This window comes from Poecilia mexicana, unplaced genomic scaffold (assembly GCF_051168715.1).
Source record: "Poecilia mexicana isolate PSO_F unplaced genomic scaffold, ASM5116871v1 scaffold_2, whole genome shotgun sequence".
In the NCBI taxonomy this organism is placed as follows: domain Eukaryota; kingdom Metazoa; phylum Chordata; class Actinopteri; order Cyprinodontiformes; family Poeciliidae; genus Poecilia; species Poecilia mexicana.
The window spans coordinates 10,655,093-10,671,275 of record NW_028263371.1 but is presented as its reverse complement, the minus strand read 5'-3'; the positions used below and the strand labels follow the sequence as shown (position 1 = coordinate 10,671,275).

The window sequence follows — 16,183 nt, the reverse complement described above, 5'->3', positions numbered from 1 at the left end:
TCTGCACATCTCTCCTCTGTAAAACATAGTGTTGGCAGCATCATGATGTGGGGATGCTGTTCTTCAGCAGATCAATAAATTCTGTATCTAGATGAGCAACGCTGGTAGAAACTCTAGCTGAACGCTAGAAGCAGATAGATTTGAACTTTAACCTTTTCTCTGCGCCTTACTTTTAACTTGATGTTGTTTCAGTTGAGTAATCAACAAGCTCCGTACCTCATGGGTGTTAAAAGCTGTGGCATAAAGCTTTGGTGTTGTGCACTTTTAATGTAATGTTCCTAAATAGCAGACGTTAGGAGTTGTCTGCTTTGCTTACGCAGAGGAATGTAGAAATTACGCTTTAGATTCGCACCAAAACTTTCTGCATGTGCTCTAGTTTACAAGTCTGCATTAGTTTTGGCGTGAATGCCGACTGAAAGGACTGTACAGAAAATTTTCCATTACACCCCTACTTAAGGGTGTACCAGCTAATCTATTAGTAAATCAGGCAGCTTCCTCAGCGGCAGCCATCTGCTTGTCAGGAGCTTTTTCAGTGAAGTCCTGGATGCTACTGCACTCTGAGTTTCCCATGCGCTGATTTCCCAGGTGCACTGTAGTGGGCAGTGCCTGGCTGACTGTTAACTCACAATGGAAATGTTGAAGTGCTGTGTGTATGGAACATGCTTTACATTTCAGCTTTTTTTCTGCTTCTGCATCTATGCTGAGCCCAACAGAGACATTACAAGCAATCATTAAATGAGGAGGTCAAAGTTGACACTCGGGCCACCGTCGCTCCCCCACCATGGCATCAGCCTGACACGTTATCGCTGGTCACCTGTCTGACTGCGCGTCTGTCTGTCCATCAAACCAGATTACCCCTGAGGCCCCCGCAGCAAAGTCACAACTTCTTCAAGGCCGCGTTATGGGCCTCATACTTACGCTCATGAATGGCTCGCAGGTCGAGTGTCAGCTCGAGTGGTCACACTGCAGATCAAACTTTGACGGCCTTTGTGACTTTAAACACCGCAGTGTAGGAGTCTATTTCTGCATGTGTGCGTGGATGTGAAAGGTAAACACAGTCAGTCGCTCTGCTGCTCTGTGGACATTAAGCCTATTTTCCAGCCAGAGGTCAGTATGAAAAGCCTATTGTTGCATGGATCTTGGTGCCGCAGAGTGGGCAGTCTCGCCGCCGCAAACACCGTCGCCGCTTCTTAACCTCTAGGTCCGAACATTAGGTTGCACAATGGCGAGCAGAGAGCACCTTGTTTCTTGTTTCCAGAGCGTCATTCTGTCCCGTTTGCTGTGTGAGGCAGCTGCAGAATGCTGTGCAGAAACTGAATGGCAGTCAGAGCTACAAAAGGTAAGTATTTATGCAGTATAGAGACTGTTTCAATACATGCAGTCAGACGACGGAATAATTGACTGCACTTGTTAAACAGCTGAACAGACTTACAGTCCAGTGTTACTGGAGAAAGCCCCAGCAGTGATAATGTGTGGAGAAATATATTTTAACACCATGTTAGCTATAAGTTACGCACTATGCAATTTTTTACTGACTTTTAATATTTTAGTGGACAGAATCTATTTGTCTGATATCACTTAAATGCTCTTGACATTTTAATCCAGTATGCAGCTTTTCTCTAAACGTAAAATTGCCATCTTTTATCATTACTGATCTTTAGCTTTGGTTTTATTTGGATTTTCTGCTCTGCCGTGCAACTTTAAGAAAACTAATGTCCAAAACTAAGCAAGGAAGGTCTCACAGCTATCTGTAATTTCTGCTATTTGCGAACATTGCAGTTTAATTTAGCTGCAGTAACAATGGAAGAAGAAAGGTGGATCAAACCAAAATTTCATCAGTTTAAAATCATATAGTTTGCCTTACCCTGAACTAAATTACTCAAAGTGCAGATGTAGCACTAGATATAATTTTATAGTAGTTTTTCTTTTTCTTTTTGTCTGAATGGGGTCGTGAAGTAACAGAAACCCACTTAGAGGGGGGGTTCAGCTTAGTATAATCTATCACTGATCATTTTCTTAAAATGTTTTTATCAGAACTTAAATCCACATTTAGTGTCTTTTCATCTGCCAAGTGTTTAAATTTCCTCTCTTTTCCTATTTTAAATTCATTGCTTCACTATTTAAATTATTTCAGGACATATTTAGAATGGATAAGTCCATGTTGGATTATTTATTTTTTACAGGTTGTGCATTTTAGGGTGATGTTGTAAATTGTGTTCTTTCACAACTTGAACTACTTCAAGCACCTGGATGTTTGGCGCCTCCTCTGGCAAGTGATGGTGATTAATGGATGTTTTTTTTTTTATAAGATTTTCATAAACTCATATAGCTGATCATACAATTGAAATTGGGACATATTATTCTTTCTCAAAAAGTTTGACTTTCTTGAAAGTTCATCCTTTTCATGGTTGGTAGATGAGTCATTTTCTTGTATCATGACCAATTAACCAAATATTTATTTTTCAAGTTTTAATTAACAGCATATATAAGCAACATATATTGATTACTGTATTTTTTGTGTTTTGTCTTTTTTTTTTTTTTTTACAAATAAGAAATCAGTCTAAGCATGTCTGTCTATCAAAATTACTTTGTGGCCCTTTACAGCAAGCTCGGTGTTACACATTAACTAGTTTGTTGGTGAAGCCCTGTGTATCCATAGAGACAGGATGAGAGCAGACTGTTTACTTCCTCCCTCCCCTACTTATTTTACTTTGCTCTCTCTTTATTGGTTTGTCAGGAAAAAATCTTTGTTTTACTGTAACTTGAAAGGAGAGAAGAGAAATCTGAATGTGAACCTTTGATAACGCCGGCAAACCAGAGTGGAAAATATTAAAGAGATGTCTAAATGTATTTTTATCCAGAGTGTGACCCACTGACACACACGTACACTAAGTAGAAGACGCATTTGCTTATGGAGCGTTTAGCATATGGATAGGAGGAGGTGGGGACTGAAACCTAAAACCTCTGTGATCAGTTGTGAACCTGCTATTTCTCCCGATCATCCCTGAACGTTCACGTCAGGATACCAGAATTAGGATTAATTTCTTCATTCACAATGTTTCGATTACAGCTCAAGCAAATACTTGTGAAACTGTTTCCATCCAGCCTTGTAGGACGTTTACATTGTGTTGGTCGACGCATCAAAATGTATGACGATAAGTATGATAACATTTCCAAAGATTGATGATGCAATAATCAAAGTAATTTTGGACATTTCAAAAATTGTAGCTTTGAGGTTGTGATTGTATTCATGACGTTTTAAAACACAACCACACATTCAAATGCATTTGTAGTTACAATTTTATGTAAACGGCCAACACAAAGTGACACACGACCGTGAAAGGGAAAGCCATTGGCTCTCTTTACAATAAAAAAAAAACCTGAAATGCATGATGTGCATTTGAATTCTACCTACTTTAATCTGCACTACTGAATTAAATGCAGTCCATCAAGTAAAACTCTGTGTTGCAGAAAGCTAGCACTGGAAATACATTTCCTACCATGCCAGAAAACGTGTGACCCTAAGCACAGCAGAGCTTCAGCTGAGGGGTTTAGATCAACGTATAGTCGTATGCTAAAAGTCCAAACCAAAATCCTCAGGTTTTAACTTAGTGTGACTGAATGCAAATGCATAACACAGTTTTGAACATTTTTTTGGTATAAAAACCAGAAGCCCATCTATTTTTTTCCTTCCTACGTCACGGTTCTGTTTCAGGCTTTATAGTCAATCACATGAATGACAGAAAATGAAGTTTAAGTTCTTGGCTTTAATGAAAAAGTTGAAACGTTCAAGAGTTATGAATTGTAACAGGCTAAATACATACTGAACTATATACCAAACATCAAAATATTCATTGTATACTAAACATTTTAGTGCTCATAAAGCACCAAAATGTTACTGAAACTCTGTAAGTAATAAAGTTAAGGTTTATTAATTTAATCCTAGTAAAGCTTAACCAAGGTGTGTTTTGAGTTCATGCCTTTATTTGTGACCTCAGGTGGAGCCTCTGTTTTTGTCAACACCGTTCAGCAGTTGAGCTTCAAGTCCTGTGTCGGAAATTCAACACTGATCCATGACAACACAGAGATTGTTTACCATGGCAACGGTTTGGAAAACCAAAGCAACATGCTACTGACCGAGACCGAGAGACGTCTTCTGAGAAACGCATCAGAACTGAACAGAATCCACTCCTGATACTCTCTGTGACTGAGTTGGTGGCAGCTCGCATGAAAGCAAGGGGAGAGAATTACAGTTCTTTACAGCCCCCTGAGGATGGGACTCTAAGTTAAGATGGAAACCTAAATTATGATTTGTGCAGAGGAGAGGTTTTGTAGTTCCTGATTTTGTTTTAATAAAAATAGCTCATTAGCTCATCCAGTATTACTGTTTTCGTCGTTCCGTTGGCTAGCGGAACAACGGCAGCAGCAGCAGCAGTGGATGGTACAGATTCGGCATCAGTTACGAGCCTTTATCCGAGATTTACTAATGCAGTTTCTCTTTATGTAGAAAGTCGGGTGACATTGTCTTGTATGGAATGACGACCTCACAGAGATATTTTGAATATCTCTGTTATTCAAAATAACTCCTGAATAATGGAGACTTAACAGCTATCCTTCATCAATTCCTTTTACTCATAAACCATAATGAAAAAAACATCTCAACAAAAATAAATTGCAGGGTGAAATACACACTGAAACATGACAGTCTTTTCCTCAGTTTAAATATTTCCAATAAGATCATAAATTGACACCAGATTTCAGCAACAATCCAATTAATCTACACATAGAAATTAATCAAGAAGAATTTGTCTGCAAAATTAAATTATGGGTCAAAAATTTGAATATCATGAAGATTTTCAGGAATACCTTTAAACATTTGTTTTTCTTTTTTTCTATGAAAATAGGTAATTCACTCAAAAATGGTCTTTTTGAGAACAAGCTGCATAAGACTCCACTGTTGAAGAAAAAGCATTGTTTAAAGCTGGCTGCAGAACATCTGGACGATTCAGTGAAATGCTGTCAAATCAGAAGACCCCGACGTTGAACTCTTTTGAATTAATTTCATACACCTTGTTTCGAGGAACTCTGTATATCACCCCAAAAACATAACGCCAAAGAATGGCATACGTTAGTTAACTGAAGAAAGAATGAATGGATGAACTCACCAAGACATTCTTGATAACAATTGGAAGATAAAACAAGTTGAAATTTCCCAGCCATAGTCAGGTCATTAATGACCTGACTATTCTCCAGCTGGAAAGCTGTGGAAATAAGCAACAATCAGAGTGCATACAGAGGACCCACATGACCTTTGAGTTTCAAAGACAATTTGTTTTTAATAAATGGGTCATAATCACTTCTGAGAAATTCATGTGACTCGTCTCCTGCAAGAGATGGCTGGAAGTTGTCATTACCAGAAAAGGCTTTTCCACAATTTCATCAATTTCTGCAAATATATTATATATATTTTGTACCAGTAGCTTCATTTGCAGACGAATTTGCTTCGATATTCTTTGGCCGTGTGGATAATTTTGGCTTGTTGCTGACATCTGGTGTGAATTTTATCTCGTCCCCATTAAAAGATTTAAGCTGGAAAAATCCATGACACATCTAATACTTATTTCACCTCCAAATAATATGGTGGCTGACCCGTATAAATAGAGATACAATAACAAAAATGTAATAAATATTGGACAGGATGCTTAAAGACAGCGGGTGTGGCTTCTTGCACTGCTGGGGGTCCGATGTGATGAAGGTGTCAGGTGGCTCCTCATAAGATCTCCGGAGAACCTGGACAGAACCATGGAGTGATGGTAGGAGGTGCACTTTGTGTGTGCAAGTGGGGTCATTAACAGGGCGAGGTCACGGCCTGGTGGGAGCAGATTATAGTCATGAGCTGGATAATGGAGCTGGTGTGTGTGTATTGATCTAAGTTAGTCTATGGGGATTCATAATGCGGTCTCTAAATCTGCCTAATGATGAGCTGTGTGGGGGGAGCCTCGGCGAATGTGTGTATTTTGGAGACAATCCTATAAAGCCACACACACGTACATGCACACACAGTCTTCAGACTTGTTCATATTCCAGAAATGGGAGCTGTAGTCTAAGCTGTAAGAGTTTCTACGTGATTAACTCGTCATTGAGGAGTCGACTCTGGTTCTTTCTGGGCTGTTAGGACTAAATTCATTATTTATAACCAATAGCCATGCAGTGTGCTCCCTTTTTACCAATGTTTTGCTTTATATCTGCGCTCGATTCACAAAGCAGATTGCACTGAATACGTGGAGACTAAATCTATTTAAGCACACCCATCAAGCCCAGCAAATTGGAACGTTTTTTAATCTCTAGTTAATATTCTAGATTACTAAAGAGATGGGAATGATAAACTCCTTCAACTGATTCATTCGGAGATAATAAGCATTGAGTCATGTTAAAATAACCATATAGCTTTTGATTAGAGAAATGATTTTGAAAAATATGAAGCACGTTTCAACAATTGAGTATAAATTGATGACATCCCTCACCTGTTTCTTTTTTGTGTTTTTTTTTTGTAAACTAATAGAGCAGCTTTTTAACCTGCTTTAAACACAATCTGCATAAAGAAAACATCTTTGGTCCTTGACAATTTGAAGCTATTGACCCTGATTGCAACTTACATAAATGTACGTAAATATGAGCGGACACTGTTAACTCTGCAGTATCGGTTTTGCTTGCTGTAAACCAGATCCTGCAGGGTTTGCTCAAACGCGTCGCGGGTGGCAGTGATGGAGGGGCTCACTGCGGGTGTATCCATGTGTGTGTGCAGGGTTCAGCACCCGGCCCAGGTATGTGAAGGTGTTTATCAACCCGAGCAGCCACAAGAAGGAGGCCGTTCACATCTACAGAGACCATGTGGCTCCTCTTTTTAAGATGGCCGACGTCCGCACTGACATCACAGGTTGGCTCATCCCGCTGCTTATCTCTTTCTGCTACGCTTAAGGCCATTCAAGTTTAGCAGTTTATTTTATTGTGATAAGAATCAGTTCAATTGCTACAGAAATTTGTTCTGTATTGGCATAAAAAAATAACAACAACAACAAAAATATGATATGAAATCTCTGTGTGTGCGCTTAAGTGTCCAGGTCCAAAGGTCAGAGCTAATGGCAGTTTCTGGTCGCTAGGTAACCTGATCCTGGAGGCGGAGCTAAGTCCATCTGTTAAGACAGAGGGACACAACTTCCTCTCATCTCCTTTCCCTATTTTTTTTTTGCCCTATTCTCATTTTCTTTTCCTCCATCATCTTCTCTACGATTCCCCTTCTCCTGCTTGCATCACCCTCTCCTCTTTTCTCACAGCTACTCCTCAACTCTCTCTTTCCCTTCTCTCAGCAGATGGCACGATATCCGTTGTCCCACTTTTTCTTTTGGCAGCTATCAAGCACACACAACCATGTACATCTGACCACACACATGCATGAACACTTTATCTTTGTCCATCTCAGTGACTCTCCATCTGCTCACCTCTCCTTTTTCTCCCTCTGTCTGTCCCTGCGTGTCTTTCTTTCTGTCCGTCTCTGCAGTAACTGATAGGAAGGGTCATGCTCTCTCAGTGATGAAGGAATGCAAACTGGATGAATACGATGGGTCAGTTGTTTCTCTTTTATTTCTCATATCTCTTGATTTTTATGAAATAAAATACATGTTTTGGAATTGAAGTTTTCTTTTTCATTCGAAATCTTGTTTGTTCATCCATAGTTTTGTGTGAAGGACTATGCAAAACATTTTACCATTTAGATGAAAAGAAGGTCGTTTAACCCAGCTCTGGGTCAAATATGGATCGACCCTCATTCATTTTGACAGTAGATTTCATTTCCATCCTCAAAATTAGGTTACAGTGGATAATGTCTAACATTAAAACTGAGAAAGAGTGATTTAAAAACTCACAACTCACCTCCAATGTAGGTGAGTTGAAACTGATTACAAAACAAGGGGTTTTGTAATCTCCTTGTTAAAGTTTAAATGTTGTGCACATTTAGTTCTGTACTAGCTACAATTAAGCCCAACATTTTTCAAACTCCTGGCAATTATTCTTATTTAATAAAGATGTTTATTTTTTATAGGAACTGACCCATACATTTAAAAAATAAGCCATAACACAGTGTAAAAAGTGTATCAACTAAAAGATTAAAAAAATAATTGTTTTTGTCCCCATTTCACTAAAAATTGCATCGTATTAATTATCCTTCTCATTAAGTAGAAATCTTTCGACATCCCTTCTTATAACTGCTGAGCAGCTTTTTGCGTGTTTCTCTGGTGACGATCGTTGAGGTTGAAAGTCTTTCTTGCCGTTTCCCAGTTCATATGGGGGGCACTCTGACCGGGCCACTCCAAAACGTGTTTATTTAAAACTCCTGGGTTATTTTAAGACATAATAACCCAGGAGTTATTCCGTGTGGAATTGACCAAGTGATTACAGGTGACTTTACAATTCACACAATAAAGTTTGATGTAGTTTTTTTCTCCTTGTAAAAACTATCTGACGTGTCAAATCAGTCGAAGATGCAGCTTTGATGGAGCTGTTGGAGATGTATGAGTTTGTGACGCACTGAAGTGAGACGTGTAATCAAACAGAGGTTTACTGTGGGAGGCTGACACTAAAACACACTGACCCAGACTGATTTCTCTCTCACACACGCATACGCGCACGCACGCACACACACACACACACACACACACACACACACACACACACACACACACACACACACACACACACACACACACACACACACACACAGGTTACATGAATCACATTGACCTTGTTCCACTGCCTGCCTCAGAGTGAGCTTTAAGAACTGCTTCACACTGTTTCAAAACCTTGTGTTCTTGAAGAATATAAAACTTTTATGAAGCTCTTGTCGCTCTACCTGTGGTTGGGTGTATAAGGGTGTGTGTGTGTGTCTGGGTGTGTGTGTAAGCAGCTTTTGTGCTCAGCACTCATAAAGCTTAATGTGCTTAGAGAAGATTAGCTCAGCGTTGCTAAGCTAGCTGCCGCGTTTGTGCGTGTGTGTGTGTGTGTGTGTGAGGCTGCACTGGTGAGGATTTGGTTGAAACCTACATTTGCCAATTAGGCTGACTGTCACCGTGGCGACCAGAGTTTCAGGTAATCCCATCCCCAGGAAGAGGGGGAAGGAGGCGGAGCCAGTTTATCTCCTATTTACTGCAAACACAGTCATGAAGATGGAGCGTCTCACTGCATAGTGCTAACACCACACTGCTAAAGTTAACTCTTCTCCAGCTTCACACAGCTTTTATATTAAATTTGTCATCTTATATTTGTAGAAGACAAATATAAACCAAGGGGCCTTGATCACAATATTGAATCATTCATTTTTGTACAAAATACAAGAATTAAAAAAGTTGACTGAACTATTAACTGAATTAATAAAACTATATTTAAAACCTTTTCTATTAGAGAGTCGCAACTTTTCAAGATTTTTATTGGAGTTTAAGGAAGTTTTAAAGGTTTACAAAATGCCTTCACCTTCACAATAAGAGCGTAGAGTTGTTTCTTGCATCCATCTGTCCTGATGGAGACGTGTCTTCACCTGTCCTCCAGCGTGGTGTGTGTCGGTGGGGACGGATCGGTGGCGGAGCTGTGCCACGCTTTGGTTCTCCGAGCTCAGCTAGATGCAGATTCTCCAGAAAACCCAGTGAGAGCAGCTCTGCCGCTGGGGATCATTCCTGCCGGTAAGACCTTTTCATGCAGCAGAAACGCAGCCGGGCCTGCGGGAAGCTTCAGGAGTTTTCATTTTTGCCTCGACAGGTTCTACAGATGTGGTTTCCTGTTCAGTCCATGGAATCAGAGATCCAGTCACAGCAGCTCTCCACGTTGTTCTAGGTACGGCCCCTTTGTTTCTAACTCAGACCAGGTCAGACTTTATAGGTGGATTGTTTTTTTTTCCAGCTCCTGCACACAGTTTGATGTGTGTTTTAATAGAAAAGATCCCATAAAAATGTCTCCGAAAGGGTGAATGTTGTTTACAAATCACCAACAAACATCAGTGCAATATATTTCCCAATGAATATTGACTTGACTTCATTTATCTTTATTGTCAGAAAGCACGCTTGCTTTCTCTCCATTCTGCATCACCAGTTTGAACATCTGTGTTAAATACACTCTGTCTACTTTACGTCTATATCCTCAGGTCGTTCGGATTGATTTCCGCCCGCAGTAAATCTGTTGTTAAATTCAATTTGTTCAAACGTCAAGGTGAAAACCAATCAGGAGCTCTTATCGTTTCTGAGCTTCAATGCGATTGGCTGTCGTTCCATTTGAGTGGCGAAGGGACCAGAGTTTAAAAAAAACAACAAACATGCAGACAGATGGTGGTACTGGACTCTGGAGGGAGGAAAACGACAGATGTCCGACTGTCGGATCGGTTTCACTAAATCACAGGTTTTCCCTGCTGCTTGTGGTCCCCCCCCCCCACTGACCTCTCCTCACCTCTCTCCATTTCCTCTCAGGTAAACCTGTCGGCCAATCGGTTTGAAGCAAGGCGTGTTGTTGTTTTTGTTTGACAGCTTCTGGTGAGATGGTTCATCATGCATAATTAATACTGGTAGCTGGTGTGTGTGTGTGTGTGTGTGTGTGTGTGTGTGTGTGTGTGTGTGTGTGTGTGTGTGTGTGTGTGTGTGTGTGTGTGTGTTTGTGTGTGTGTGTGTGCGTGCGTGCGTGCGTGTGTGTGTCTGTGTGTGTGACAGAGAAAAAGAGAGAGAGAAACTGGGAGTATTAAGTGACACTAATAGGAGTAAAATCTGAACAACAAAGAGCAGTCAAAGTAAAGCAAGATGATTTTCCCATAAAGATGAACTGAATCAGGCTTTTATTTCCATAAATCTGATCTGAATTTACTCATAATTTGCTGATAAATCACCATCTCATGCACTGTTTTTTTGTTGTTGTCATCAAACTTGATTTATTTCACTCTGAACCTTGTCTAATAACTCAAAGACTTACTCCTGGACAGCTCTTTCAGCACTTAATGAAGCTCAGTTGTTTCCTGAGTTAACCTCTTTGATGCTGTGGCACTAAATGTCTGCCTGGTGTTAAGCAAAAATGTTCTTTTGTCACAGAACAAACACAATCTTCAATGTATTTTATTCAAATTTTATGTGACACTAAATATTGTATTATTGTAAAGTTAAAGGAAAATAATTTCAAAATATTATTAAGTTTCAACATATTTTCCAAGAAGAAATGTAAAAAAAAAAAAAAAAAAAAAGATTCACAGTGTTGTTTCGAAGTTGCAACTTCCTGAGTTCAAATCCCAGCTGATGACTTTCTGTGTCAAGTTTCCAGCTTCTTTTACACTGAAAAACCTTGATGTCAAGTTAATTTCTCTCACTTAAATTACTCTTAGCTCGGGGTGTGTGTCTGTGTGCCTTGAGTGTGTTTTGGTAAGCCCCTGTGATAAAGTGGCAGCCAATACAGTTTGTCTGGCCTTTCACTGGAGACACGCACCACGCCCCCTGTGACCCGAAACAAGACGAGGCAGCTTTGGAAAATGAACAGATTCATGTCAAGCCTGTTTTTTCTGGGCTTTTGAAAGAACTCATAAAGAGAACATTAATATTAATATTAATACAATGTGAATGTATAAGATAATATTAACACTTGTCGTTTTCTGCATGCCCGCCCGATCACTTGCTCATAGAAATCTATAATGCAGACCTAAACATTATGACGAGGGATGGAAATGTTTAAGGTTAAGAAAAAGAATATTCCAGATTTTTATTTTTTATTTTTTCCCCTCCGTTGTTTACATTGCTTATAAATATTAGACGAGCCTTTAAAATTAGCTGTAGGCTTGATCTCGGTGACACACTGACCGTGTCAGCTTTAATCCCGCTCAACACATGGAGCTCCACTAACACACTGACAACAAGCCATATGGTGAGGAAATCAGATTCAGCCAGAGAGACAGACAGACAGACAGACAGACAGACAGGCGGTAGGACAGACAGGTGAGGAGACTGCAGTTCAGTAGGTTACAGCAGGTATGTGGCCAGATGGCACGCTCCGTGTTTGTGTTTGGTACCGAGTGTGTGTGACAAATTGTGTACACCCATCTGGAGGTTAATCGAGCATTTTCTCAAAGGGACGTGTTTATGAGTTCATATTAAATGAGATTCTTCTTACTCCATTTGCTTTATGGGTATTTCTTTTTTTTTTTTTTTTTTTTTTTGCCTCCTGAGGTCGTTGGAAAGGAAATCATGAGCGAGGTTCTGTGTTAGAGCATTTTATCTGGGTCTCTCCACGCATGAAACCATTCCAGGAACGAAGTGAGACCAGAAGGCGTTCTTGTTTGAGGTCACTATTAGTGGCCATTGCTTCCTCGCAGCTATATTTAAACATGGCTCCTGCTATTGTTGTTCTTTTTGCTGTGAACTGGTGGCAAACGTCAAATTTCAATAAATTCTGGGACAACATTAGACTATAAATATAACATCATTCTGTAAAGCAATTTAGAGGACAGACCGGATTTTAAAATCTGAAAAGCTTTGTTGTGTGTTTGTAGTCAACTATAAATAAAATCAGTTGCAACCAATGACATTCGAATGCCATTTAATTATTTATTTGATAATTACAGATTGCAACTGATTTAATCTCAGTATTAATCCAGCTGTTCTGTGAAGGCTTCAGAGGTTTCGTAGAGAACATTACAATAAACGTATTAATACATTGTTATTCAGGCAAACTCAGCCAATAGGTCCATGCTGGAGGGACTGGAGAGAGCCATCGCCACAGGGAAGCACGGTGGAGACAGAGTAGTGCTGTGTGGGTCCCATTCAGGAACAGAGGAGCTGATGAGAGCAGGATGGATGGAGCTACACAGATGACAACTTTGGAGAAAAAAAAAAAGCAAACCCTGCTGAGGCGATGAAAGGCTTGAGGCTGCAGGAGGTTCACCTTTCAGCAGGACAGCGATCCAACACAGCTACTGTGGAACGGTTTAGATCGCAGTATGTTCATGGGATAGACCAAAATTCAACTGAGAATCTGACTGAATTTTCTGCTAACAAAAATGGGCAACAACTTCAGTGTATGCACATACGAAGCTGGTGGATATTTACCTCCCAAAAAATGTTCCTATTTTGTCTCTCACATAATCTCCCCAATGAAAAAGCTTAATTCTGTGGTAATAATCTGTCAGACGTTCAGCTGGTGTGTTTACTTTTCCAAGGTGTTTTTCTGTTCAATTTGGTCTTTCTTTTCTTTTTTTTGCTTTGTGCTTATCAAATGCTATTAGATTACGCTCAGAAGAAAAGGCAACAAAATGACAGATCAGCGATTTCTTGGAAGTGCTGCCTGTCTGAATGTCTCTCCTGTCTGTGTTCAGGTCACTTGCAGCAGGTGGACATGTGCAGCTTCTCGTCCAGCGGTCAGCTGGTGCGTTTCGGGTTCTCTGCCATGTTTGGTTTTGGCGGCCGGAGCTTAGCGAGGGCAGAAAAGAAGAGGTGGATGTCATCGTCACGGCGACGAGAATATGCCGTGGTGAAGACCTTGGCCAGGCTGAGGTGACGCATTTTCTTTCCTTTTAGTCATTTAAATGTTTTACTTCATAAGAGGAAAGGATGGCAGTCAGTATAAGTGACGATACTATTTGAACATGTATTTTTCATGGTCCTGTTTTACATCATAAATGAGTCAAATTAAGTTGATTTTCGTTATGGTGAGCTGAAAATGAAGTGTTTCTTTTTCTGTCTGTCTCCATCAGGCCAGAGGACTGCCAGCTGTCATTTTTACCTGCAAAAAGCTCAGAAAGCAGTTTGTTTGGACAACAGTAAGACGCATTCATAGATTTTCTTAATGGTTTTAAGGGGAATAGAGAATAGAGAAATGCTAAAACGTTAACATTACTGGATTAAATCATTTTTCTCTGTAAAACATATTTCAGAAATGTAGACGCTTTTCATCGCCATCACTGATCGTTCCACTGTTTAGTGTAGAATAAAAGCTAAAATTTCATGTCATTGTGGTAAATGACATGAAATTTTCAAACCTCTTTCTTATTGGAAATTACACAATCTGTATGAAATATCCCAAAACATTTGAAGTGAGAAAATGTTTAAAAGAGATTAACATATTTTAGTCTGTTATTTATTTAATGCTATTTATTATTATTATTATTATTATTATTATTATTATTATTATTATTATTATTATTATTATTATTATTATTATTATTATTATTATATGTAATTGCTTTATTCCTATCAGCTATAGTTTGCTTAATGTGGCACATTTAGTTTTTCCAATAATAAAAGGAAACTGTCACCACTAGAGGGCGATGTTTTACATTTATGATGTGATGCGTTTTGTCTTGCATAGTGCCTACACTGAAACAGCAGTCAAACTCTGTTTCAACCATGACTTCATTTCACAGTTTACCTCCTTATTCATTGATGCAAGAAAATATCTAATTGATAAAAAATGTTAAAAAATGTAAATACGATTTTGATCACCCAGTTAAAACTGGATGAAATAAACTAAATTGATAAAAGAAACACTTCCTTACTGTTATTTTTTCGGGAGTTTATTTATACAAGATACAGAATATTAAAATGTCTCTGGTTATTGAGGGGTGTTTATGAAACAGTTTTATTTTTTTGCAGATCTGAACAGTAAAGGTTAAACATCTACTTGTATTCCTTGTATTTGTGAAGTTTATGTTCAAAACTAGAACAATGTCTTCATAACTGGTTTAATTGTTGTTTCTCCTCCTTTCTTTTCTTTGTATATATATATATTTATAAATGTCTGTGAACACACCTTTTTTAAATACACCCTCCCTCGTCCATTTTCTAGAGACCAGGGCGAAGACAAAGAACTGGACACAGAGTCAGGTGAGGACAGCAATTTGCAAATGTGAACTGAGACCTGAGCGGGTTTAATTTCCTACCTCTGCTAACAAACCCGGCTTTACTTTGGCTCGCTCTGATTGGTCTGTGTTGAAGCAGAGGAGTCTTGGATGACCAATCAGGGTTTGTACCTCAGCATCAGCGTCATGTCTATCCCCTGTCTGAGCCCACATGCGCCCCAGGGATTGGCTCCAAACACCAGGTATACCTTAAACTCTCAGTTTTATAATAGCTAACTCTCTGATAACTCTCTCTAAACTTCCTGTTTGTGACAGTTTAGACAATGGCAGCGCCTCACTGATCGCAGTAGGTAATGCTTCCAGGTCAGAGTTCATCAAGCACCTCAAGCAGTACACCAGCTCTAGTGGACAGGTGAGAGGAACAATGAAGTAGCACCAACTATCAGAGCAACTTATGCTAAGGATTAATTCTACATTGCTACATTGTAATGTTAGTGTGTCTTTTAAAATATTGTTTTGAATCTTAGATTTAGGCTTTTACATCTGATTTTAAACAGCATCAGTTAGAAAGTCTTAAACCCTAATCTAAATACTGAAAATCATGATACCAATTAAATGTTTTTATATTTAGATTTTGAGGTTAGTGACAAGCAGAAAAGTTGTCAGTCACATTTCACGGCATACCAACTCCATCACAAATCAGAAACAGTATGAATACTAAACATATTAACCTCTATTATTGAATTTAAGAACGTGATGCTCTAATGCCACAGTAATAATACTGTAATAATGTTACTTTGATCTCATAGTACACTATGCAGGTGCTTTGTCTGCACTAATGAAGTTTTACTTTGCTCGGCTTATGGGATGCTTGAAATTGCTACATCAGCAGGGCAACAAAACCTGCTTCAAGATGAATCCAGCTAAAATTATTTCACCACCCGAGGACATTTAAAGACTCTGAATATAGTGTTGAACTTTGATCCTCAGATAGCCAGTAATTACGGTAAAAGTGGCAAAATGGCAACTTACTCTCTCCTGACACAGCAGCACGTTGTCATTTATACAACCTTCATCCCAACACACATGTCCTATGCTGTAAAATATAATGAGTTCACATCATAAATTATCCACACATACATAACATGACTTGATGTTTCAGAAATATGGTTCAGTTTTTCACATTTGTACTCGCTTACCTTACTTTAGTTTGGAAGACTAGAAACTGTGTTTAATTTATATGAGCCAGCAAACCCGTACTGATAATGTAGTTACTAAATAGCTGTGGAATCATTGACTCAGTCTGTGTAACAGGTAGCG

The 16,183-nt window shown here is 39.2% G+C and overlaps 1 protein-coding gene across 2 annotated transcripts in view; it reads left to right on the top strand.

Moving 5' to 3' along the window:
- The window catches only part of cerkl (CERK like autophagy regulator), a 28,773-nt gene that overhangs the window by 9,135 nt on the left and 3,455 nt on the right, over window positions 1-16,183 (top strand). For both annotated transcript variants that reach the window (XM_088010596.1, XM_088010595.1), the window contains exons 4-12: window positions 6,806-6,937; window positions 7,559-7,622; window positions 9,598-9,728; window positions 9,805-9,879; window positions 13,382-13,559; window positions 13,760-13,825; window positions 14,851-14,888; window positions 15,003-15,105; window positions 15,179-15,275. In XM_088010596.1, coding sequence (XP_087866722.1) covers window positions 6,806-6,937; window positions 7,559-7,622; window positions 9,598-9,728; window positions 9,805-9,879; window positions 13,382-13,559; window positions 13,760-13,825; window positions 14,851-14,888; window positions 15,003-15,105; window positions 15,179-15,275 — 884 coding nt within the window. The remainder of the gene's footprint in view (window positions 1-6,805; window positions 6,938-7,558; window positions 7,623-9,597; window positions 9,729-9,804; window positions 9,880-13,381; window positions 13,560-13,759; window positions 13,826-14,850; window positions 14,889-15,002; window positions 15,106-15,178; window positions 15,276-16,183) is intronic.